This window comes from Rhamphochromis longiceps, linkage group LG9, assembly GCF_057381845.1.
Source record: "Rhamphochromis longiceps isolate RC_006_pf linkage group LG9, R_longiceps_female_GT1.1, whole genome shotgun sequence".
NCBI lineage: Eukaryota > Metazoa > Chordata > Actinopteri > Cichliformes > Cichlidae > Rhamphochromis > Rhamphochromis longiceps.
The window spans coordinates 19,891,916-19,915,426 of NC_140565.1; the positions used below are offsets into that span (position 1 = coordinate 19,891,916).

Sequence of the window (23,511 nt, forward strand, 5' to 3'; positions counted from 1 at the left end):
TTCAGCTTTTGATGGGTTTTGAAACTGGGTTTTTGGAGACCTGGAATTTAAATGTGCCTGCCTCTAGAGCACAACTTCTGTTGTTTAAATGAGCTATAAACTATAAATAAATAGGCTCAAGTCCACCCACTGAACTGGATACGCAGCTAATAAGATGGATGTCTTTTTCAACTTTTTAAAATCCATTTCCATATTTATATTAAAAAAGATATCCCCTTGCTTTTATCATTTAGCCAACAAGTAGCTACAGATATTTTACCATTTAATTGAATGCTGAATATCTGATACTTTTAGGCCAGCCTTTCACTATAGTGAGTCTTTTCTAATCTTGACATATCCCCTGGAAAACACAAATGTACCCTGGTGTATGATGACTCTTTTAGATGAACATATATAAAATTTAAGAGTAACTCTTATTGTGTATTGCTACTGAGCCCTATAGTTTCCTTTAGTAGTGTTAAACACAAAGGAAATGATCTGAAAATAAAACCCCAACCCTTAGATAATGGGATAGCTGTGCTTGAGTTAGGTATTCTGGTACTCCGTCGTCTCCTGCTACTGTCTATGACACATTTGTTGTTGTGTTTTTGCAGTGTTGCCTTAGTTGCCTGGAAAAGATGCCAGGACCTCTCTTTGTGGGGGGTACGGCTGTGGGGAACTGCATTCAGACCATTCAGGAGCGTGAAAATGGGGGATGGAGGGGATTATACATACACTGGCACTGGGCCTGGCTGTTACCATGGCACACCCATTGTCCCCGAGCACACGGGCATGGCGGAGAAACCTCGAGTGAAAATGTGAATGTAGTAATTTTTCACTTAGGGGTTGATTTGAGTAATTGCAGCTACACTGTATAGTGAAAGATAATGAATTGCCAAGTGTGTTAGAGATATCTGGGGTAGACGGAAGGTCCAAACAATGCACGCGGACAGTAAAACACTCAACTCAAAGTCATCCTTTTGTACTGAATTTCCTTTTGTCTCGCAGTCAACACATGCACTCATATATGGCCACTCTTTAACAAAAGATGAAGGTTTTGCAGCTGTTCTTAGGCTGCATTTTAAACTCCCGGTAAGTCTCAGCTCCAGAGTAGTATGACTCATGAGAGGAAGGTAATCACAGGCAATGATGTCGACCGCTGCAGGGCAAGCCCCGTTGTGGAGGAATACCCTTGAGAAAGTCCACGCCGTCTGCAAACGACTGCTCATATAGGTCTTGGGATTGCCCTGGCCTCACAGCTAATCATAGCTGTCCTTCTATACCGTCTAAGCGTCACTGTCCAATCGACGTGTAGCTTGGAGCAGCTGCTTTCACACCATTGGTCGAGCTAAAACAAGGGCGGTTTTTTTCCCCTCTGCTCGCTCCAACAGCACCATCTCTGGCAGGTGGTGTGCGCTCTTAAAGCGTAAAGTAGGCTAATGTGTAGGACGATAGGTAGGTAGTCGTAGTGAAAAAAAAAAACGCCGCGTAGGGTATTAATTTTTTTTGTTTTTTATTATTATTATTTTTTGAGAGGGTTGCCAGATTTGCAGTGCGCGTCGCTACGTTTCCTTTACACCCAGCGGAGTCGCAGTGAGTGAAATGAGCATCGGGGTTCCCCTCTCTGAGCCAGACACTTAGTGCTTTACGGTCAGCGGCGAATTTAGACAATTGCTCCTTCATCATGCAGCTCCAGATAAAAAGACGGAGAAGCCCTACGTGTTGATAAAATCTCGCCGGCGGTATAAAGTGTGAATGAGAGAAAGCCTCCCCCCCTTCCTCCTTCTCCTCCACCTCCTCCTCGTCCTCCGGGCCAACGACCGACGAGCTCTCACATCCTGGAGCTGCCTCACTTCGTCCGCCGGCGTAGCATACAACATGATATGTTGATGACATTTTTTGGAAGTGGTCGTGCCTTTTGTTTACACGCCGGGATACGTGATATGCGGATCTGCGAGCGCCACGAAAGCCGAGCGAGCGGGCGGTTTTTTCTGCTTTGAAAATGAGGAAGCAATTTCATAAAGACCCAGAAAATGGCAAGAAGGTCTCGTCGTCCGTGGGCCCGGATTTGAGTAAAATGAGAAGGAAAGAGGCAAATGCAACAGCAGCATGATTTATTACTGTTATCATTATTTTTTAAATCTGACAGAATGACACCAAAGGGGGTAAAACTGGAGGTAGATGAGACACAGCATCAATGAAGGCGATCTGCACAAGTTTTAAGTCGCTCATGATGAACAGAAATACTTTGCAGCTCGATATCAGATCGTTTCCACAATAGTGAAAGATTTTTTTTTCTTTTTCTTTTATTTCTTGCCCCGGCAGATTTTCTAGTTAATCACTCATCTGCTTTTTTCCGCATTGCATCTGCTGTCTTTTTTCCCATTAAATATTTCATTTTTTTTCCTATATTTTTGATCCGGATTCAGCCCTGACTATTCAATGGAAGTATGTTATCAGCTGCCGGTTTTGCCTCTAGACAGGCCGGTTCCCAAGCATGTCCTCAGCCGAAGGGGAGCCATTAGTTTCAGCTCCAGCTCTTCTCTCTTCGGGGCTCCTGATCCAAGACAGCTGTCACAGGTAAAACACGTATCATTTCCTATCATCTGATCACAGTGGGCTCGATTATTTTATTTTACTTTTATTTATTTTTTGGGGGAGGGGGGGGCACATGCGTCTTAAAACCCACATCATTTTCAGAAACCATATAAATAATCCACAGGAATCTTGCAGGTGGTTGCTGGATATTTAGGCCCCATTTCTCTCACACACACACACACACACACACACACACACACACACACACACACACACACACACACACACACACACTGCGAGAGCTCTCCACCAGAGGCATACTGTATATTCTTATCTTCAAGAGCCTAAGACACACACCAAGTCATCACCCAAAGCCAACTTTACATTTGTGTATGTTTCCCCCTGATAAAGGCCTCTTCAGCTTAAACTTTGTAGCCTTCCTCAGAACCATGATGCTGAGGTGTACCAGCTCACTCCTGGGAGTCAGAGGGAACGTGCCACACAGTTATTTATGTTAACATGCTGGGAGGAGAGCTTAAATCATTGAGTCATGCTTGAACTTCCTACTTTCTCAGAGTGTTGAATTCTTGAAAATGTCCCTCTGGTGAGCCTACCTTTGTTTATTCCTCTTGCTTCTCAAAACAGCCTGTGTGTGTGTGTGTGTGTGTGTGTGTGTGTGTGTGTGTGTGTGTGTGTGTGTGTGTGGGGCAGCAGGGGTCATGTTCTGCTTGACTGCCATGTACACACAGACACTGGCAGGCAGCACAGTGCATTTTGAATACATTAGCCAATCGCTGAACCACATTTGAGCACGTGTCTGAGGTAATGGTACCATCTCTTTGGCCTTTGTCCAGCGCACTAGTTTAATCAAGGCATGTGCCTGCGATGCCAGCTCACAACACCAGTCAATGAAGTCCCTTCTCCACGGTGTCGCTCCTTTTAAAAAGGGAAGCATCGTTACTATTGATTCAGTGTTTCTTGACAAAAGTAGCAGCGGGGTGTATTCTCGTGCCGTTGGGGTCACATCCTGCTAGTTGCTTGTGAACAGAAACTCCCACGGTGTTGCACGGCACCTCTCAGCCCATTAACTGAGCATTAAGCAACTGTCTATGACTACGTGAGCGTCCTCTTCAATGGGCCATCCATTAGTTCTTTGTACAGGACCCTGCTCCACATATCCACCCATGTGTGTCTCTGCTTTGAGCCTACATCCATCCTCACAGGCAGCCCCTTCAAAGACCGATTCATAGGCCTGTTGTCAGCACTCTTTTTCTTTTTTTTTCTCACTGGGTCATTAGTGTTTGTCCTTTGGTGACCAGTATCATGCAATCTTGGATAAGTTGGCTGGACCATGTGGTCACTCAATAACACTCTCTGAACACACTGTGCAAACATCTCTCTCTGAGTCAGTCAGGAGGCTTTTCATAAAACCAATTCAACATCCTCAAACTGTCCTTGCACAATGGTGGTTTCTGGACCATAGTCCAAAGGAGGATTCCTTGGGGGAAATCCTAAATCCTTATAAGGAAATCAATATAAGTATAATGCTGCATTGTTCCTTTTATGTACAAACAGAATCCGTGAAGCCGTTCTGTCTCCTGCTCACGTTGATCTCTCAGTTCGGCCGGTCTGCCTTCACAGCCTTTGCTTCTTTGTCATAAAAAGTGCACTGTTTAGTGTTAAAATCATTTCCCATGAAACTGGACTGGAGAAGGCTTACAAACACTGCAGACAACATTGAGACCAGCCTACGTTGTAGTCATTTGTCTTTATCCCTTGTGAACATCGGCAGAATTGGTGAACCTGCTTGCATACGGCAGTGTCACTCAGCCTTTGTCACCAAGCAATTACACTTCTACAAATATTGTTTTTTGGGCCCTATTTATGACCATAAGGGTGCATTTGTCCTTGGTGGCTGCTGTGTTTTTGTGTGTGGTTCCACAGGCCTGTTGTTTGTGGAAGCGGGGCTGGACTACCATTGCAGAAAGAGGCAGTTAGGCATGGGCCTCAGCTCTGTGGGCAGTGGTTTGGCTTGCTGCCAGGCTCACAGATGGTCGAAGTCTCAGTCCCTTTTCTTTTCTCTGGCTATCTTGTTCCGCTCGCTCACAAGCTCCCTCTTTTTCTTTCTCCGATGCACCCCTCCCCTTCCCTCGCCGATGAAGACATTTCCTCTCGTAAACAGTGGACGAAAGAGTAGGGTCGGAGTCTCTGAAGAATATGTCACTCTGTGACTGTGGAATTGTTATGATTGGGTGTAAATATGCCGTTGAAGAGGCGTTGAAAACAGCAACGGCATTAAATAAACGGGGCCCATTTATCCATTACAATGCCTCCATTGTCTTTAGCACAATGGGTGTTGTAAGTTGATCAAATCCCAAAAGTGGGGTGAAAGATGAATTAGAATTTTCCTGGAATATGGCGTCGCATTGGCTTCTCTTGGAAAAAGAGAGAACCAAAGACACGAATAAGTCAGATTAGGTTGATGCAAAATGAAAGGACCAAGAGGAGGACGCTGCAAAGAGTCATGTGGTTCTCATCTAAACTACAAAGCACAAATGCATTTGCACACAGCTTGACAGTATGTTACTTGTGTTATTACATACATCTCATATTAAGAGATGATGCACAGGGTGGGAACGAGAGTTTCTCATCTTTTTGTTTGGCTGTCGTGAGCTGCTGCCAGTAACGCACGGTCACACGGTTGCGATAAGGCTTTAAACTTTCAGAAAGAAAGATCCTGCAGAGATAAAAGGGGGTCAATAAACAAATACGGAGTATTGATGAAGCCTGAGCAGTGCGATGATTTTTGGTGATAAAGGGAGGAACGCAGCTTTAGACTGGGAGAACTGATCTGCTATCAGTTCGTCATATCACAGTGAGAGATATCATCAGTGCTGTAGTGGCTGCTGACCCGAGATTGGCTCCTCATTTGAGATGTTTACGCACAAGAGGAGATGATGATGATGATGATGAGAAGCCCGTGCATAAGGGTGGAGGCTGGCACTGCTTGTTTCATTGCTGCTGTGGGTGTTTCTGTGGAGAGGTCGATAAGGGAATACAGTGCCGTGCTTTTTTTTTTTTTTTTTTTTTTTTTTTTTTTTTTTTGTGGGAGTTACTTTGTTGATTTTAACTGAACCGATAAGGTTTTTTTTGTTTTTTTTTTTTTTTTCCTCCTGTGCAGTGCCATCAGATTGACGTCGTTTCAGGATGTGGTAAGAATGCTGAAGGAGCCGTTCAGACTCTGAGCCTGGTGTTTCACAACCTTTCACAAAAACATTTAACCCCTGCGCCGCCAAAACTTTTCACGCTGAATTCACACAGTTGAGCTGGAATGCACTGTGCTGCTTGCCGATAAGAAGGCGGGGGATTGCGGGTGTTTATTAACCCGCTGATTAATAAAGAGGAGCCAAATATTGCACCCTGTCTTCATTCAACCATACACGCTCCTCACCCTTTCTGTTTGCCTCCCTGTCTCTGCAAGGGGCCCCCTCTTATCACGTGACTGATCTGTTTTTGTGCTGCAGCGTCGAGTGCTGTCGGCCACGAGAGTGTGGCTACGCACTTCGACAGCCACAACATCAGCGCTGCTTGATTTTTATTCTTATTTACTGTGGCTTTATTGACGTATGAGCCTATACAGGAAGGGAGTCTATTTCTCAGTGCTACTGGTTTCAAACCTCAGACAGATCGCGCTGGTTGGTGACCTGGGTTTCGTTTGTTTTCCTCAGAAGGCTCTAAGGAGGGACGGGGCATGAAGTTGGCCCCGAGAGGCAATTAGAGCCTGGGGATGATGTTTGAGATGAATGAAATTCCTGTGCAGCGTAGACTTACAGTATGTGTGTATATAAGGCCCTTTTAAGCACTCGGTGTAAAAAAAAAAAAAAGAATTTATGACACACTTGGCGACTAGTTAAAAGTTAAATAACAATAAAAAATCACTGATTGTGGATATATGACTGCTTGACAGGCAGGCCGCCTTGTAACACTGCTCACTGCTACACTCGTCATCATTTGCTGGCCAAGATATCAGTCCAATTCACCCCAGGCCTCTCCTCCAAAGCAGCGGGCGTCTCGCAAAAACTAACTGCAGCTGCAAAAACTAACAGTGGACACAGTACTCATAAAACACTCTTCCAGCAGGTAGACTCTATCCAGGGTTTTAGTGTATGTAGTGGCTAAAATATATATTATACGCACATGCGCACACACACTCCAGATCTGCTTTTGTTTATAGGTTAGCACTCAGTTTCTGGAATTTGGCGTCCCACACAGCAGAGCGCTGCAAGAGGCCATAAGTCAGAAGGAAGCTTTTGGTTTATGAAAAACCCGTCCACCTGCTTTTTATCTCGAGCATTTACATATATGTGTGTGTGTGTGTGTGTGTGTGTGTGTGTGTGTGTGTAGGGTTTATGTGTGCACTGCTTTGTTTTTTGATATGTCAGTTTATTGGAATACTGCTGGCTTCCTCATTTGCTTGGCCCCAGCTGACTTGCTTACTGGAATAGGCAGGTCCTCAGTTTAAGTCAAATTCTAAGATCTTTATAACCTAGTAAAAGCCAGTTTTAGGCCTGTGTTTCAAATCAGGAAGTGTGAGAATATTTCATTCGATTGTGCCATTGAAAGGGCATCAGGCATCTGTATCTGCTCTTTCACGGTGCTCTGGTGAAAGTGCTTTTTGAGCAATGATTTTGAATTTCTGAGTGTTTTGAAATGAGTGTTTTTGGGTTAATTCTGCATGCATTAATCATACTGCATGTTTTCTGATATTTGTTTGTGTCTGTTTAACTATACGGGTGAGAAAATGACAAACAACGAAGCCCTGGGGGTCAGCCACATAGTGAGGAGTTTTCACATTAGGTCCTGACCTCAGAAACCTGAGTGTTGTGCCCCAAGGCAGTGGCGCTAAGCCGAGATAAGAAACAGAGCTGTATGTAAACGAGCTTAGATGGAATTGCAGGGAGAACAATGGTTGCGCTGTTAGGCCTAGTGGTTAAAACGCCAAACAGAACTAAAGCTAGCTTGTTGTCAGACTGCTACAATCAAAAACCAACAGACTGCAACTCATTTAAAGGCACTGAAAGCAATAGAAGTTTTGTTAAATTTTTAAAGCTATGTTGAAGTAAATTGAAAAAACCTTCAGAATGAGTCATTGTTACTCATTTAAGTTTTAATAAAGTGTATAATTCAGAAGATTTGGTGCAAATTAAAGGGAAAAACCAACATGCGTGTTAGTAAGATGTTAGGCTCACATGTGCCTCAAGAACAGCTTTGGTGCATCTTTGCTACGATGTCCCAAGTCTCTTTAGTCACTGGAGGGATGACTCTTCCGAAAAATATTCCCTCAGCTAGTGTTTTGATGGAATGGAGTGGAGATACCGATCCCTTTGGTATAAAAATTGATAAATTGACCTAAAAGTTACCGAAAATATTTCTGCAAAAGGCATTGTAGAGTTTGTTTTTCCTTTATTTTCTCTTTTGTTTTGCTTAGTTTTTTAACTGGTAAATATCTCTATATATACTCATCTGACACTTTATTAGTTACATCTTGCTAGTACTGGGCTAGACCCTTTTTGCCTTTAAAGCTGGCTCGACACATTGATACAGCGAGGCGCTGTGGTGGAATGTCCCATTCCACCACATGCCAAAGGTGCTCTATCTGATTGAGATCAGGTGACAGTGGAGGCTGTTGTGAACCTGTTGTCATGTTCGAGAACACTACGCTGTGGTCATAACAGGATGGACATGATCAGCAAAAACAATTCTCAGTTGAGGCCCAACATGTGCTAAGAAAATATCCCCACACCGTTATAGAGCATCACCACCAGCTTGGACCATTGACGTCAGCTGGGACGCATCCATGCTTACATGTTGTTTACACCAAATTCCCAGTAATTCAGCAGTTTATGAAAAAATAAAAAAAGCCTAGTTCAAAGTCACTCACATCACCCTTTACCCCATTCTGATTCTCAGTTTGAACTACACCAGGTCATCTTAACCATGTCTGCATTCCTGATTGCACTGTGTAGCTGCCATGTGATTGGCTAAAGAGATACTTATGTTACTGAGTAGTTGAGCAAGTGAACCTAACGAAGTGACCAGTGATCGAAGTGATATGTACTTCTGTAACAACCAGCCACGTTGATACCAAATACTGATACTAGCTGATGAAATCTACCTTTTGACATGCAGACTTGCGTAACTTTCCATGTTCTCATTCCTCAGTGTTTTTGGGCAAGAGTAGCCTGGGGACCTGAGCAACTGTCATTACTTACAGGTTCTTTAACAGCAAGTGGGAACTGGGTAGAAGGGGGTTCATTTTTTGCTGTTAAAATATAATGATTTGTTTTGTTTCATAGGGGCTCTGTGATTGACATGTGCCAGCTAGTCTTTAAACTAGATGTCTATATACCGAAGATGTGGCCAGCCCTGTTGTTTGTGTGGTGATTTGTTAACGTAAATGTTTGCTCACTCACATGCCATCTGGACTTGTAACTGTCCTCATTTTGCCTCCTTATGCAAAGCTAACAACTTCACACTGTGTTTACTCACTCCATTTGCAGTTATTACAAGTTATTAGAAAATCTAGATGGCAAGATTAGCATATCCTGTACACACGTATCTCTGGTTTTTGGTAGCTATAATGCTCGGGGTGATCAGGAGAGAGTACAAAAGTGTTGTGTAAAACTATCTTGAACACACCAGAAATGGCTGGATGGTGACTTCATGGCTTTCCAGCCCAGTGAGTCACGTTTCACCCATCACACCCCTGTTTTGCTTTAACCTAATGTTTAAAGAAAATGCTAAAGAGGAACAGAAACTTGCAAGAAATTTTAATCTGGGCTCTGCCTTGTTTCATCCCTGAGGCTGTTGGTCAAATGCAAACTGGCACTGCTCCAGAGTGAAGTCAGAGTTTGTAAAGCTGCAGTTTCTTGGAGGACAGCTCGAAGCAGCTTGGAGTAACTTTAACTGTATTAAAGTCATTGGGAAACAAATCAAGCAAGTTTTGGTCATGACATGAAAAAGGGCATTCACTAGTATCTACCTGCCACTCTAAGGCTTGTATTGTTACGTGCAAGAAAATCAAGACCTCTTGTTTTTCTTGTGTGCACCATATACAGTGGGGCAAAAAAGTATTTAGTCAGCCACCGATTGTGCAAGTTCCCCCACCTAAAATGATGTCAGAGGTCAGTAATTTGCACCAGAGGTACACTTCAACTGTGAGAGACAGAATGTGAAAAAAAAAATCCATGAATCCACATGGTAGGATTTGTAAAGAATTTATTCGTAAATCAGGGTGGAAAATAAGTATTTGGTCAATAACAAAAATACAACTCAATACTTTGTAACATAACCTTTGTTGGCAATAACAGAGGTCAAACGTTTACCATAGGTCTTTACCAGGTTTGCACACACAGTAGCTGGTATTTTGGCCCATTCCTCCATGCAGATCTTCTCGAGAGCAGTGATGTTTTGGGGCTGTCGCCGAGCAACACGGACTTTCAACTCCCGCCACAGATTTTCTATGGGGTTGAGGTCTGGAGACTGGCTAGGCCACTCCAGGACTTTCAAATGCTTCTTACGGAGCCACTCCTTTGTTGCCCGGGCGGTGTGTTTTGGATCATTGTCATGTTGGAAGACCCAGCCTCGTTTCATCTTCAAAGTTCTCACTGATGGAAGGAGGTTTTGGCTCAAAATCTCACGATACATGGCCCCATTCATTCTGTCCTTAACACGGATCAGTCGTCCTGTCCCCTTGGCAGAAAAACAGCCCCATAGCATGATGTTTCCACCCCCATGCTTCACAGTAGGTATGGTGTTCTTGGGATGCAACTCAGTATTCTTCTTCCTCCAAACACGACGAGTTGAGTTTATACCAAAAAGTTCTACTTTGGTTTCATCTGACCACATGACATTCTCCCAATCCTCTGCTGTGTCATCCATGTGCTCTCTGGCAAACTTCAGACGGACCTGGACATGCACTGGCTTCAGCAGCGGAACACGTCTGGCACTGCGGGATTTGATTCCCTGCCGTTGTAGTGTGTTACTGATGGTGACCTTTGTTACTTTGGTCCCAGCTCTCTGCAGGTCATTCACCAGGTCCCCCCGTGTGGTTCTGGGATCTTTGCTCACCGTTCTCATGATCATTTTGACCCCACGGGATGAGATCTTGCGTGGAGCCCCAGATCGAGGGAGATTATCAGTGGTCTTGTATGTCTTCCATTTTCTGATGATTGCTCCCACAGTTGATTTTTTTCACACCAAGCTGCTTGCCTATTGTAGATTCACTCTTCCCAGTCTGATGCAGGTCTACAATACTTTTCCTGGTGTCCTTCGAAAGCTCTTTGGTCTTGGCCATGGCGGAGTTTGGAGTCTGACTGTTTGAGGCTGTGGACAGGTGTCTTTTATACAGATGATGAGTTCAAACAGGTGCCATTCATACAGGTAACGAGTGGGGGACAGAAAAGCTTCTTACAGAAGACGTTACAGGTCTGTGAGAGCCAGAGATTTTCCTTGTTTGAGGTGACCAAATACTTATTTTCCACCCTAATTTACGAATAAATTCTTTACAAATCCTACCATGTGAATTCATGGATTTTTTTTTCACATTCTGTCTCTCACAGTTGAAGTGTACCTCTGGTGCAAATTACTGACCTCTGTCATCATTTTAAGTGGGGGAACTTGCACAATCGGTGGCTGACTAAATACTTTTTTGCCCCACTGTAGTTTGCATAATGTGCACTAATGCTTTTTCAGTCTCTAAAGCCCTAAAAAACCCTCAAACTACCGTAAGAAATAAAACAAAACTTTAATTACCAATTAAAAAAAAAAAAAGAAGCTCAGTGCTGGATGTCTTTTTATATGTTGTAATTTCAATTTTGTAGTTAATTAAAGTGAATAAACACTGTTCTTTAAACTTTAATAAATCTGTGTAGGTTCTCAGTCATCCAGGTCATAGTAATCTAATAGTAGTTTAATAAATTAAGTGTGCATGTGACATTTAGCTCAAGTTCTTCAGTTGATATCTTGCATCTGTCTTCGTATCTCAGTCACAGCTGTGAAGCATAAATGCCAGAAGCGCAAAGCTTAAAAAAGTGACTTAACTTCTTGTTGGACCATGACAGGCCCATGGTTGTCTGGCTTTGTGTGTTGGTGCAGCAAGGCGTGTCAAGGGTATGTGAGGGTGTGTGTGTCTCTGTGTGTGGGTGTGTTGTGGGCTGGCCATTTCAAGGGTAAAATTTGACTTTCCCTTCTGTTCACAGTGAGAATGTGATATACACAAAGTGCAGCTCTTGCCAACTTGTTGTACAAGGGAGGTCATGGCAGTAAGTGCCAACTGGCTGCTGGACGTGTGTGTGTGTGTGTGTGTGTGTGTGTGTGTGTGTGTGTGTGTGTGTGTGTGTGTGTGTGGTCAGGCAAAAGGTTTTGTTGGTGCTAGCTGTGTTAGCAGGGCTGGTCACTCTTCATACCCACTCTTAGCCAGCATTATACAGTTCCCACACGTGTTGCAGCCTATTCCAACCCCCATCTTACACACACACACACACACACACACACACACACACACACACACACACACAAGCTCCGTGGATAACATACCCACAATCTATAATGCTCACACTAAACACTGCACCATGTGTAAACACAGAGGCCTGTTGACACTAAAATACAGCTTTGCACATTACCCACCCTGAGTCAAGCTGTTTGCTAGGCAGTAAAATATTAGCTTTGGATTGGTGGCTGTCATGAGCTTAGAGTACAGACATTGTTAGGTGTATATCTGTGTGTGTGAAAGATTCACAGTAATCCTAATTATATGAGGTAATGAGTGTACAAGCCAGAGCATTTGTGTTTTTGCATGCGTTTGTGTTTGGTGTGACCTGCCGGCTGTCGTTAAATGGCCACAGATTAGACATATTTATCAAGCCCATTGCTGTACTCTGTAGTTGTGGACCATAATACAGAGCTTCCTAGTTTTGCCTTTTTAAATCTATTTTTACTATAACTTTCCTTTATATAAAAATATGCTCTCTTTTCATTAGAGTGCTTTGAGTGAAGGGTGCCCTGTGTTAACCTGGAGGGTTAAGGATCCAGTAAGGCCCTTTTGTTCTTTAGAGTTGTATACAGTGAACAGGTTGGTTGTCAGTGGACCAAAACATCTTCCTTTTAAAAACAGTTTGTCCTAGTAGAGAGCTGTAAGTCTGGCACCGAGTCAATCAGTGATGTAATCTTCCAGTTATGCAGGATCTCTGTGAAAGGGGTAACTCTAGACAAGGGTAGCCCCATTAGGGTGAGTGAAGAGTTGACCTGGAGGGGGGCCAGGATGTGTAAAGTGCACAGAGAGGTGAGCCAGCACCTTACTGTAGCCTTGGGCAGCTGTCTGTCAACAGAGCAAATATGTAGTTACGGCAGTCGTGCCTGCTACAGCTACTGCTGTGCAAGTAACACTATTGTCGCAGCTGCCTTCATGCACTGGAATACTAGTTAGGACTGGATTTTGTTTTTTGTGCAGAGAATAAAAGTAAAAATTTTATCCTCTAATGGATTGTTATCCCAGCCCAGAGTGTACCCTGGGATAGACTGCTGACCTCCTGCAACCCTAAGTTGTATAAGCAATTAAGATGAATGGATGGATGCATGGATAAAGAAGTAAACAGGGTTTGCTGGAACATTTTTCAATGTTTCTTCAACTCATTTGCTTCCTCTCTCGAAACCTGAATAACCTAAATGGTTTATTTCCTGGTTTATTCTTCTTTTCTTTTTTCCCCAATGCATTAAAAATGTATCTGCAGCCCGCGTACCAAAGCCGTTTGCTGCACTGCTGACGAATATTGAGGAAGTATTTACATATTTTAAAACATGATGCGTCAAGTGCATTACTTTACAGGAAATGGTATTGTGATTTGTTTGGATGTGATGCTGAACCCAGTGTTGACTGAGAGAAGTATTTCAGGAAGTTACAGCATTTACGTGGTATTTCATGTTCGTGGGTTACAGTAAGCAGTAAAAGTGATATTCCAGAAGAGTTTTGTGCAGTGAAGTTAATTTTGCTTTTGAAATTGCTACTAAATTGCATTTCAGTAAATTTCATGAAACTCTTTCTCTGTCTCTGTGTGCAAGGAACAATAATATGAATAAAGTTCCCTGATGTGCTTTTTATTTTATGGGGAGGGGTATCTGTGTTTGTGTGGGATCTCCCCCGAGTCCTCCTGCTTCCTCCCACAGTCCTAAGATACTCACGTTTGGTTAACTGGGGATTCTGAACTGGCTGTAGGTGTGAATGTGGGTGCGATTGGTTGTTTGCCTCTTGTGATGGACTGGCAACCTGTTCAGGGTGTATCACAATGCTTGCTCGTTGACAGCTGGGATAGGCTCCATCCTGAACTGAATGACGGTTAAGTAAACGAATGGGCGTCGTTCAATGCACGTTAAAGATTTATTCATCATAGTGCAAGTCTGGTTGTGGCCTGTCTTAGTCCACTGCTTTAAAGTGTGCTTTTTGGATTATGGAAGGCATAGACCGAATCCTAACACAGGGGTACTATTTAGAAAGGACTGAGTGTTGTTTAATGTTATTTACGCATAATGCTCCCTCTGCTTTTGTCTTGCATTGAAAAGGTTTTTCATCATTTTATTTTTCCTTGGCACACTCTGACATGGAATAAAAAGTCTAAATTAAATGTCCAAATCTAGATTTAGCTCAGACTTTATTGAATAAACAGTTAGCAGATGGCCACTAAACACTTCCTGTAACTGCTTTTAAGAAGACAAAGCAAAAAAAGTCTTTTATGAAGCAGCTGCCAGAAGCTCTGAGTTTAGACTCTTAAGCTGATAAGTTGACTTGTTGCAAGCTGGTCCGTCACATCTGTACAAGCTGTCAATTCCACCATAGTCACTTTTACTAAATCAAAGTGCATTCACGTGCTGACATCAGAATAAATAACTTTAGAAAATATATCTATACTTTTAATACTTCTGCATTTTCAAACTATGCTTTGAGGCAAATCTTTAAGTTGCATAAGAACCTCACACATCAAAAAAATACTATTGGTGTCTGTGTGTGCGTGTGTCCCCAAATAGCACATGTGTTTCTCACATGCCTGATAGCAGTGCCGAATCAGGCTGATGACACGGTGCTAGAGCATGTTTATCAGTATAACACCAGAGTATACAGAGTACACACTGGAGATTAGAACCTGCAGCAGAAGCATTACACCACCCTCCTCTTATCAAGTCCTGCATATGCATTAAAATGTAAAAAAAAATAAAAATAATAAGGCACATGTTTCAGAAGAAGTGTTTTGGGGTGCGCCTGTTGTTGCACTGTGATTGTTATAGTAAGAAAACAGCTGCAGGGCTCAGGTTTACAATTATTTATTGAACCAATAAAAAGAAGTGATGTTTCGAGCACCACTGGTCTTTATTGGTGATCAGGGACTGTTATATTTCACACATGGTTTTGGACAGGCGGGACCTCTTTGTTGTTCGGCAGTATTTGTAATTGCGTTGCACTGTATCGGTTGAACAATAGCTGATGTTTTCTTTTCGTTTCTTCTGTTTTTTTTTCTCCTGCTCAGAGACGAGGGGCCATCTCCTACGACAGCTCTGACCAGACAGCGCTGTATATTCGTATGCTAGGTAAGTGTTAACCTGCTCTTTCTACATACACACAGTAGAGACACAGTCACACTACTTCGAGACCTCGGAAGGTTTACCTTCTCTGTGATCGTCTAAAATAAAAGCACTGAGATGCGCATTTAAGGGCATGTCCAGAATCCTTTCAATCCCTGGCCTTTTTTAATCTTTTAAGTCACGATAGGGTTCAGGGTGTGTGTGTGTGTGTGTGCGTGCATGCATGTGTATCGGTAGTCTTCAGTCTTAAAAGTTCAATCTGATATGTGATGAGCATACGGTTTTTATTTTAACTGTAAATAAACTAAAGCATCTTTGGCTGAGGTTATTTTTTTGTGTACATATGCGTGCATTCGTGCATGTCCATTCGCACTCAGTGATAAGCAGCTTAGAAAATGGATGTGAGGATGAAGGTTCATAGCTCTGCCAGGCAGATGGAGTCAAATGCATCTAGGAAGCAGCCAGTTCAGCTCCGTAATCAATAAGGTTACTGGGGATAATGGTGCGATTAGAGGCTGGTTATACCCCTGAGGTATGTGTACTAAACAAGGATGCTGTTTTGCATGGAACTTTTGGCACCTCATATCATACTTGTTGGCTGGGAGGTAGCAGCAAAGAAGAAGAGTAGAATTGCTTGAAGTGTTATCCTGTCTGTATTCTTCTTGGATATTTTAGATTGCTGCTATGAAATGTAGTGAGCGGGCAGGGAGCTATCAGTATTAGACGCAGTTCAGCGTGAAAAAAAAAATGTGAAAAAAACCAAAAACAACATATTATTGTCATACTTTGTTTCTTTCCAGCACGATCATGAGTCGACTGCTGCCTAGTCTAGTCATAATAACAGCATTTCATTGAGCTGAGTGAAGGAGCTTTAGCTTTTTAATCATTTTACTTAGCTAAGTATGATGGCAGTCTCATATGTCACAGGCATAAAGCATCTGTGTGTGTAGATTTTCAGATTAAATTAAGTGTAAGGAGAGGCACGCTAATGCAGACGGGTGCTGGCCTGGTCCTGGGTTCAGTCTGCCAAGTTAATGCTGATGTGCTTTCAAATAGCAGGACTCAGAGCTTTTGCCTCATCAGTTATAATGACATGACCTACATTCACCCCAGAGCTCCAGCACTAATGCACCATAGGGAGACGTGGACCCTTTGACACTCAAAACGCACTAATCACGCAAACTCGCGCAGACAGACGCGCTCTGGGCCCGAGCACGTGTGTTTGCATCTGCAGATGTGACAGATGTGCATACATATGGGCATATGACGACTGCCTAAAAGTGCATGAATTGTGGTGTTTTTTTGTTTATTTTTGCAGAATTCATATTGTGCAATCGAAACTAAACATTCATGAATAGCTTTTCAAAGTAATGTTTAGCGCCGCTATGCCGTGAATAGTAATTCTTAGTTTTTGGTATTTTGATAGGAACTTGTGTAGTATTCAAACAGCTGTTTGCAAGTAAGTAACAAGGTGGTTGTGGGAACACACTGGTGTGACTGCTTTTTTTTTTTTGTTGTTGTTGTTGTTGATAAACTGATGCACACGTGACACAATTTAAGTGCTATGCTGGAAGCATACCATCTCACCTTTAATCAGTATACTGCAGTATAGAGTCTTGCTGTACATACAGTGTTGCCTGGAACAACACACTAGCATTTGCTGCATCAGTCATAGCACCATCCTGTCACCTCACTGTGCTCTCACTGCTCTCGACTGCAGCCTACAAGCAAGCAAGCAAGCAGGCCGGCCGCCGTCTGTTAGGTCTGAGTTTGGAGCCTGTCTCTGTTTCTCTGCCTGACTACTAAAACCAGTCACAGATCGGCTATAGATCCTTCTCAGTGGCTCGGAGTACTAATAGTAGAGCAGACATGGCATTGCATGCTCAGCTGTTTGACTTGTCTGTCCGTTGAGTTTCCTCTTCTGGAACATGGGAGTGTGTGCTTGTGTGTGACTGTGCCCGCACATGGATAGTCCACACTGGGTCTTGGTCAAATAGTATTTTCCACAATCTCTTGCTTGTTTTAGCTTGCTGGGGAGTACAGAGATGATGGGTTTTACCACAGCGTCCTGTCACACGTCATGATTTAGTTCCAAAGCTTCACATAAGAAGGATTATTTCCTTGTTTAGAAAAGCTGAGACATGATTGGGGAGGGGGTGGGGTAGGTTTTCTGTCAACACTCTGAGGTATAATAAATGGTTTTCTGTAGGTTTTCTAGAAAAAAGCAAATTTGAAAGATTTTGTTGATTATTTTGTTAGGATTCAGTGCTATGAGGCTATGACAGTGAAGTAAAAGTGTTTGACATTAAAGCAATTTAAGCACAAGCTACTAAAAAGGGCAGGTAGCAAGAAACACGGGGAGAAATAACAGTTTATAATAACAGAAATCGCAAAAATAGCAACTAGTAAGATATAAATATTTGCTCTGTCTTTGGATGTTGCCAGAAAACCAGAGTAAGTTTCAGCTTCTTAAAAATCCAAATGAAAGAAGATTTACTACATTGTCATGTGGTAAAGCCCATCTTTGTGTCACTAAAGCAAGATAAACTCCAGGATATAGCGCCAAAAGATTACTAATTGGATGCACTTCTGGACTTCTTTTCACGCTGTATGAATCTTGAGGAAATAAGTGTTGATTTCTTCTAGGAGATGTGAGAGTGAGAAGTCAGGTTGGATTTGAACCGGAACGTAGAAGCTCCCACCCGTACCTGTGCATCGACTTCCGAACGCTTCACAGTGAGTACAGCCTGAGCATCTTGACTAAAAAAACCAGCCTCCCCGGTAGGAGTCACAGACTAGTCCTGTCCTGCGTGACTGAAAGACGCCTGTGTTCTTGTCTCTGAGGTGTGCCTTACTATAAACCTTGTTTGAGGCTTACAGGTGCACGATAAAGCACCACTTTCATTTTTCAATGAAAACGTTTGAGTGTACTTGTTGACATTTTTGACCCAAGATTAATCCTACCTCACGCTGACGTGTTTCTGGATTGCAGCGACAGTTTACTCAGACACAGTGCCTTTTGTGGGGTGTGTGCGTGTGTGAGAGAGAGGGAGGGAGAGAGACCACTGACAAAGCATGTCTGCTGTGTGATCCCAGACGAAAGGCTTATGAGTGGGCGGCTGTGTCAGCAGCAACTGTTTGTGTATTGCTGTGTTGGTGTCAGATCCCCACCAAGCTTGTCCGAGCCAAGTAATTCTCCGGGCCTAACGAGGTTTAGAAATGAACATGCCCCAACGTTGTCGTCTGTTTTAGATGTTGTATCCTTTGTAAAATATCGTGTGCGTCTGTGTGTTTGTGTGCGCAGCACGGCTGGGCTGCGGCTCCACGTCGGCCAGCTATGATCCTGAAAGGCGGGTCCACAGGCTGCTCAGCTTCCAGAGATACCTGCATTCATCCCGTCTGCTGCGAGGAGTCCCCCAGCAGATACCCCTCCACATCCTCGATGAAGATTACACTGGACAGGCTAGAGTATGGGACTATTTGTAATATTTGGCACCACAATAAAACAGAAGTGCACATTTTCTTTTTATAATTTATTTTTTCCAAACCTCACGTAAAACTCTCTCTTTTCTCTATCGTAGTGCATGCTGGAAAAAGTCGGGAATTGGAATTTTGACATTTTCCTCTTCGATAGGTTGACAAATGGTAGGTAAAATATAATCTGTAGGACTTCTGAGACGTTGTTCTAAATGCCATGATGCCTTAACTGACATCAATCAGCCACAACGTTAAAACCACAGTTCCTACCTTGTGACCCAAAAACAGCCATCAGGGAACGGACACAAGACGTGCAAAGTGAAGATTTTACTCTGTTGTGGACACAGACGGCACAATGTCGCGCGTGCGCTGTTGTTGCAATGTAATGGCCACTCTACATCCACATGGAGCCTCACGCTTGCAGTCTGATTACAAAATTTGCGTGACTTTAGATGCCAAGAACTAGAGTGAAGGTGGATGACAAAAAGACAGGAGACCGAGCAGGAGGTGGCAGAGCTGAAAATGCTTCTGTTGGGAATGAGGCAGATTTCAGATCAGATTGAGCAGTTTGGATACAAAGTTAGAGAGGGAAGTCTGAGATTGTTTGGACATGCAAATAGAAGGGATGATGGATATACTGAAAAAGGATTTTGTGACAGTCGGACGAAAAAGAAGCAACCTGGCAGGAGGAAAAGACTGAGACCACAGATGCAGTGAAGGAGGACCTGCAGAGGTTTGGTGTGACACATGAGGATAGATATGGATAGAGTAAGATGGAGGCAGATGATCCTCAGTGGCTATCCTTAAAGGGACCAAGTAAAAAGAAGAAAAGGTGTGCGTGTTCTGACTCTGAAACAATGTTTCACGAGTGGCATTTATCAAAGTAACACCCGCATGAATGAGAGCACTAAAGGTGTTGTAACAAAATGATCAATATTCACTCCACCTGTCGGCGGTTTTAATGTTGTGGCTGATTGTCGTGCACACTGACTGGTGAATCCTGACCTCTGGTTGAGATTTAAAGTGTTGGCGCTGGTGCCATCTATCTGATACCTGGCACAGTTTTAGGATTAGCTCTGCAGCTATGTCACTGTTTTACTTTAAATATACATCAGCTGTTTTATGTCTAAGCAAAGCCCAGGCTTGACAGAAAATGAATATACAGTGCTGTATTATTTAGATTTGTATTAAACTAAACTCAAATTATTTTAAGTGTATTGGTGTGGAGGCCCTATATTTATTTATCTGTGTAATAGGATAGAAGTGCATACTCTTCTGAATTAGCCCCTCCTCCTTTCTGTGTGTACTCCTGTAACCTCTAAAATCCTCAAGAATATTTTTCCATAAGCTGTTTTCACACATGCACTGTAGCCCTAAATTTCTCTAAACCTCACAGACTGGTGCGCTGTCCATACTCCAGCACTCGGCAGTGGTGCGTGGGAGAAATGTCAGTCATTTCTCCATTAGCAGGTCTTTTCATCTGCGTGCTGCATAGTACAGTGTCCATGTGATGTCTGATTGCACCAGTGTGCAAATAGCGCAGCTAATACTCTGGCGTATTGTGCGCTGCCTCCTCCCCTCTGCGTCCAGTAAGATCCCTCGCTCAAACCACCAGGAGTACTTCCTGTAGTGAGAGCATGTCTGAAGCAGACAATTTCCTGCTGTGTACGACATGCGAGAAAGGATAACGGGGGAAAATATTCCAACTCTCTTAAGCTGACGTGTGAAAGGAGCCTCAGAGATTGTGCTTTGTATTTTCATCATACTCCTTTTTTTTGGGGGGGGGGGCAGCTGGTCTGTGTGAAAGCCAGACTGCAGCAGTGGAGTTCAGGAAGTCAGTGGTAAACAAAAGTAATTCGTTTTTTCTACATTCTCTTATTTTTGAACCACTAAGTGCGACTCTCGTAATGAGGATGAAAAGGAATCTTATCATGTATATAATTGCACATCCTGCACTGTATAATTGAGGTAACCTCAATCCAATCATCAAAACAGCTTTAAGACATGTTCTTGACCCGTCTCTGACTTGACCCGAGTTAAACTTCAAAAGCAGGAGTTAAGGATTGCAGTGGTGAGAATCACAACTATTAAAAATTAGACCGAGAAGGAGGAGGTGGTGTAGTGGAGGCAGAATTAGGAAAGATGGATGCATCCATAAAAAAAGACTGGCAATAGAAGTGATTATTGTTGAGTTCAGCAGCATTCAGTTGCAGCTTTTATAGGTGAACTTAAGGGATGAATGCAGAGTGATCATTCTGATTTGATTTCTTGCTCAGGAAACAGCCTGATCACCCTGACTTTCCACCTGCTGAACCAGTATGGGCTGGTGGAGCTCTTCCAGCTGGACATGGTCAAACTCTGGAGGTTTTTGGTCATGGTTCAGGAGGACTACCACAGTGACAACCCGTACCACAACGCTGTCCATGCTGCAGATGTCACACAGGCCATGTACTGCTACCTGCGAGAGCCCATGGTGAGACAAAACACTTGAGCTCTTTTGGGTTTAAGTAGCTAACTCTCACCCAGTCCTTTGCTAGCCACAACAAGGTCTTCTTAAAAAAAAATCTTGCATAGCCAAGGTTTCTTGCTTCAACAGTATTCAACTCACAGTACAGGCTTTCCTCATCAGCTTCTTTCAGTCTAACCAGTGAATGCTACCATTAAGATGTGCGTTTGATAATGCATCCAAATAAGTGCTCTTACAGACAGATTTTGAATAAAAGTATGCTATTTGCAGAGCTGAGAGTTCTTCGGAGAAGGCATTCTTGTATTTTAAACCCTTCTTGCATTATTTTTTGTGCAGCTTGCCAAGTCTCTGACCTCCAAAGACATCTTACTGGGACTCTTAGCAGCTGCCACCCATGACCTGGACCATCCTGGGGTCAACCAGCCTTTCCTCATCAAGACTGACCACTATCTTGCCACACTCTATAGAGTAAGGCAACAAAGCAGTCACTCTTTAGCCTGCCTAACTTATTAGAAGACTTCAGTGAAGGATGTTGTACGATGTATTAAATTAACGTGCACACACAATTTCTCACCTAGAATACCTCAGTTCTGGAAAACCACCACTGGAAGTCAGCAGTGGGTCTGCTCAGAGAGACTGGGCTGTTCTCCCATTTGCCTGCTGAGGACAGGTCAGTCTGACACTGAGAAACACAAAGAGAACTCAAACTGTGCCACTTACAAGGCTGTGCAGAAACGGAGTTCTTTCATAAGACTGCTCTTTGCTTTAAAATGTGTTTTCTTAAACAAACATGCTTTGTAATACCTCAGGCTGAACATGGAGAGGGATTTGGGTTCCTTAATCTTGGCCACGGACATCAGCAGGCAGAATGACTACCTGTCCAGGTTTCGCTTGCACCTGGACCAGGAGAACCTGTGCATGAGCACCGCCAGCCATCGTCATTTCGTCCTGCAGGTCAGTGTTGGTTTAAAAAAAAGCTCCTGCATCTCAGCAAACAGCAGGTTCATATTTATCTTTGCTTTTCCAATGCAGATGGCCCTGAAGTGTGCAGATATCTGTAACCCCTGCAGACCATGGGAGCTGAGCAAACAGTGGAGTGAGAAAGTGACAGAGGAGTTCTTCCAACAAGGTTATCTGTCCATATTTTTCCCTTATTTGTTTTGCTCTTTCTTCTCCAGATTGGAGGTCCTTTCTTTCTTCTTGTTTATTAAAGTCTTTGTTACACTCTTGCAGGAGACATTGAGAAGAAGCACAAACTTGAAGTCAGCCCACTTTGCGACAGAGAGATGAACACAGTCGGCAACATTCAAATAGGCAAGGATTTTGGCTCTGTTTTTATTCCCCCGTTATCAATGGCTTGCGTGTAATGCAAATACTCGTCCTAATCAGCACCTGCCGCCCTTTCTCCTCCCTCAGGCTTTATGACATATGTGGCTGAGCCGCTGTTTGCAGAGTGGGCCCGTTTCTGTGACACACGTCTGTCCCAGACCATGCTGGGTCACATGGGGCTAAACAAAGCCAGCTGGGGAGGCTTACAGCAGGAGCCGGCTCCGGTCTCCGAGGAGGCAGAGCCCAGCACGGCCTGCGCAGACACAGGAGACGCTGCCACCGCGCCGAGTGACGGCAGCACAGCTACGACCGCAGGAGGAACCAGCTCCAAAGAAATACCTCAGGGAAGCAGAGAATCCTGACACACTCCTTCTGTGCCATTTCACCTCAACCTCGTGACCCCTGGGGGCCTCAGGGCCTCACAATACACTGAGGGGGTCGGGTGGGGCACCCAGCGGTTTGCGGCCACGCCGCTGCCCCACCCGTTCCGAACACCTAGTTTATGTTTTGTTGCTTTGGCCTCCCATCTTGATAAACCACTGATTTTACTTAATTTATTTAATTTTAATTCCTCTTTTTTTTGGCATAGAGCAATACATAGATACCTCATTTGGCTACTGCTGTATTTTTTCTTTTTATTTGCTTTATTTATTTGTCCTCTGTAGTTTTGGCATTACTGACTGAACGCACCACCTTTTTTTTTTTTTTTTTTTTTTTGAAGTTTGTGAACTTTAAGGGGAAAGCAGTATAAGAACTGAAGAAGACCTTTTTTCTGGTATTTTTTTTAAGTGCCATTTGAAAACAAAGATTTGAAGAATGATCTGAACTGTATTGACTGAGACAACTGGAGTGTTCAGACCTTTCAAAGACTTTGGAGTAATGCCGTTGTTGCATTGGTATTGAAGATTCTTCCTCATGTAAAAAAAAAAACAACAGAAAAAAAAAAATGTGACAAGCCCAGTCCTTTTGCTGCCTCTACGAAGACTGTTTACGCGTCTTGTTTGTTTTGTATCTTTCCGTCGAACTGAAACGAATCACGTCGGCCCCACATTTGCCTTCAAAGCACAGATGTGAAGAAACCACTCATTTTG

General features: G+C 43.3%; 1 protein-coding gene across 5 annotated transcripts; it reads left to right on the forward strand.

The window, feature by feature from the left end:
- Nucleotides 1–1,369: 1,369 nt before the first annotated feature.
- pde7a (phosphodiesterase 7A) lies at nucleotides 1,370–23,255 on the forward strand. 5 transcript variants are annotated; one of them, XM_085418675.1, is made up of 13 exons: nucleotides 1,370–2,559; nucleotides 15,093–15,153; nucleotides 16,574–16,606; nucleotides 17,794–17,883; nucleotides 18,452–18,615; nucleotides 18,729–18,792; nucleotides 20,901–21,097; nucleotides 21,428–21,559; nucleotides 21,670–21,761; nucleotides 21,901–22,045; nucleotides 22,124–22,220; nucleotides 22,325–22,405; nucleotides 22,508–23,255. In XM_085418675.1, exons 1-13 carry the CDS (start codon nucleotides 2,422–2,424, stop codon nucleotides 22,780–22,782), a joined length of 1,569 nt encoding a protein of 522 aa, XP_085274801.1. In that variant the 5' UTR covers nucleotides 1,370–2,421; the 3' UTR covers nucleotides 22,783–23,255. The 5 variants fall into 5 exon arrangements, with proteins under 5 accessions (XP_085274801.1, XP_085274802.1, XP_085274803.1 ...); XM_085418676.1 differs by having other exon boundaries at nucleotides 17,797–17,883; XM_085418677.1 differs by lacking the exon at nucleotides 16,574–16,606.
- Nucleotides 23,256–23,511: the final 256 nt, after the last annotated feature.

Bases quoted from the DNA above. Each gene is read 5' to 3' on its own strand.
- pde7a (XM_085418675.1), top strand. From the start codon at position 2,422: ATGGAAGTATGTTATCAGCTGCCGGTTTTGCCTCTAGACAGGCCGGTT. The intron at 22,046-22,123 runs GTCAGTGTTGGT...TTTCCAATGCAG, and splicing joins ATCGTCATTTCGTCCTGCAG to ATGGCCCTGAAGTGTGCAGA. The intron at 22,221-22,324 runs GTTATCTGTCCA...ACACTCTTGCAG, and splicing joins AGAGGAGTTCTTCCAACAAG to GAGACATTGAGAAGAAGCAC.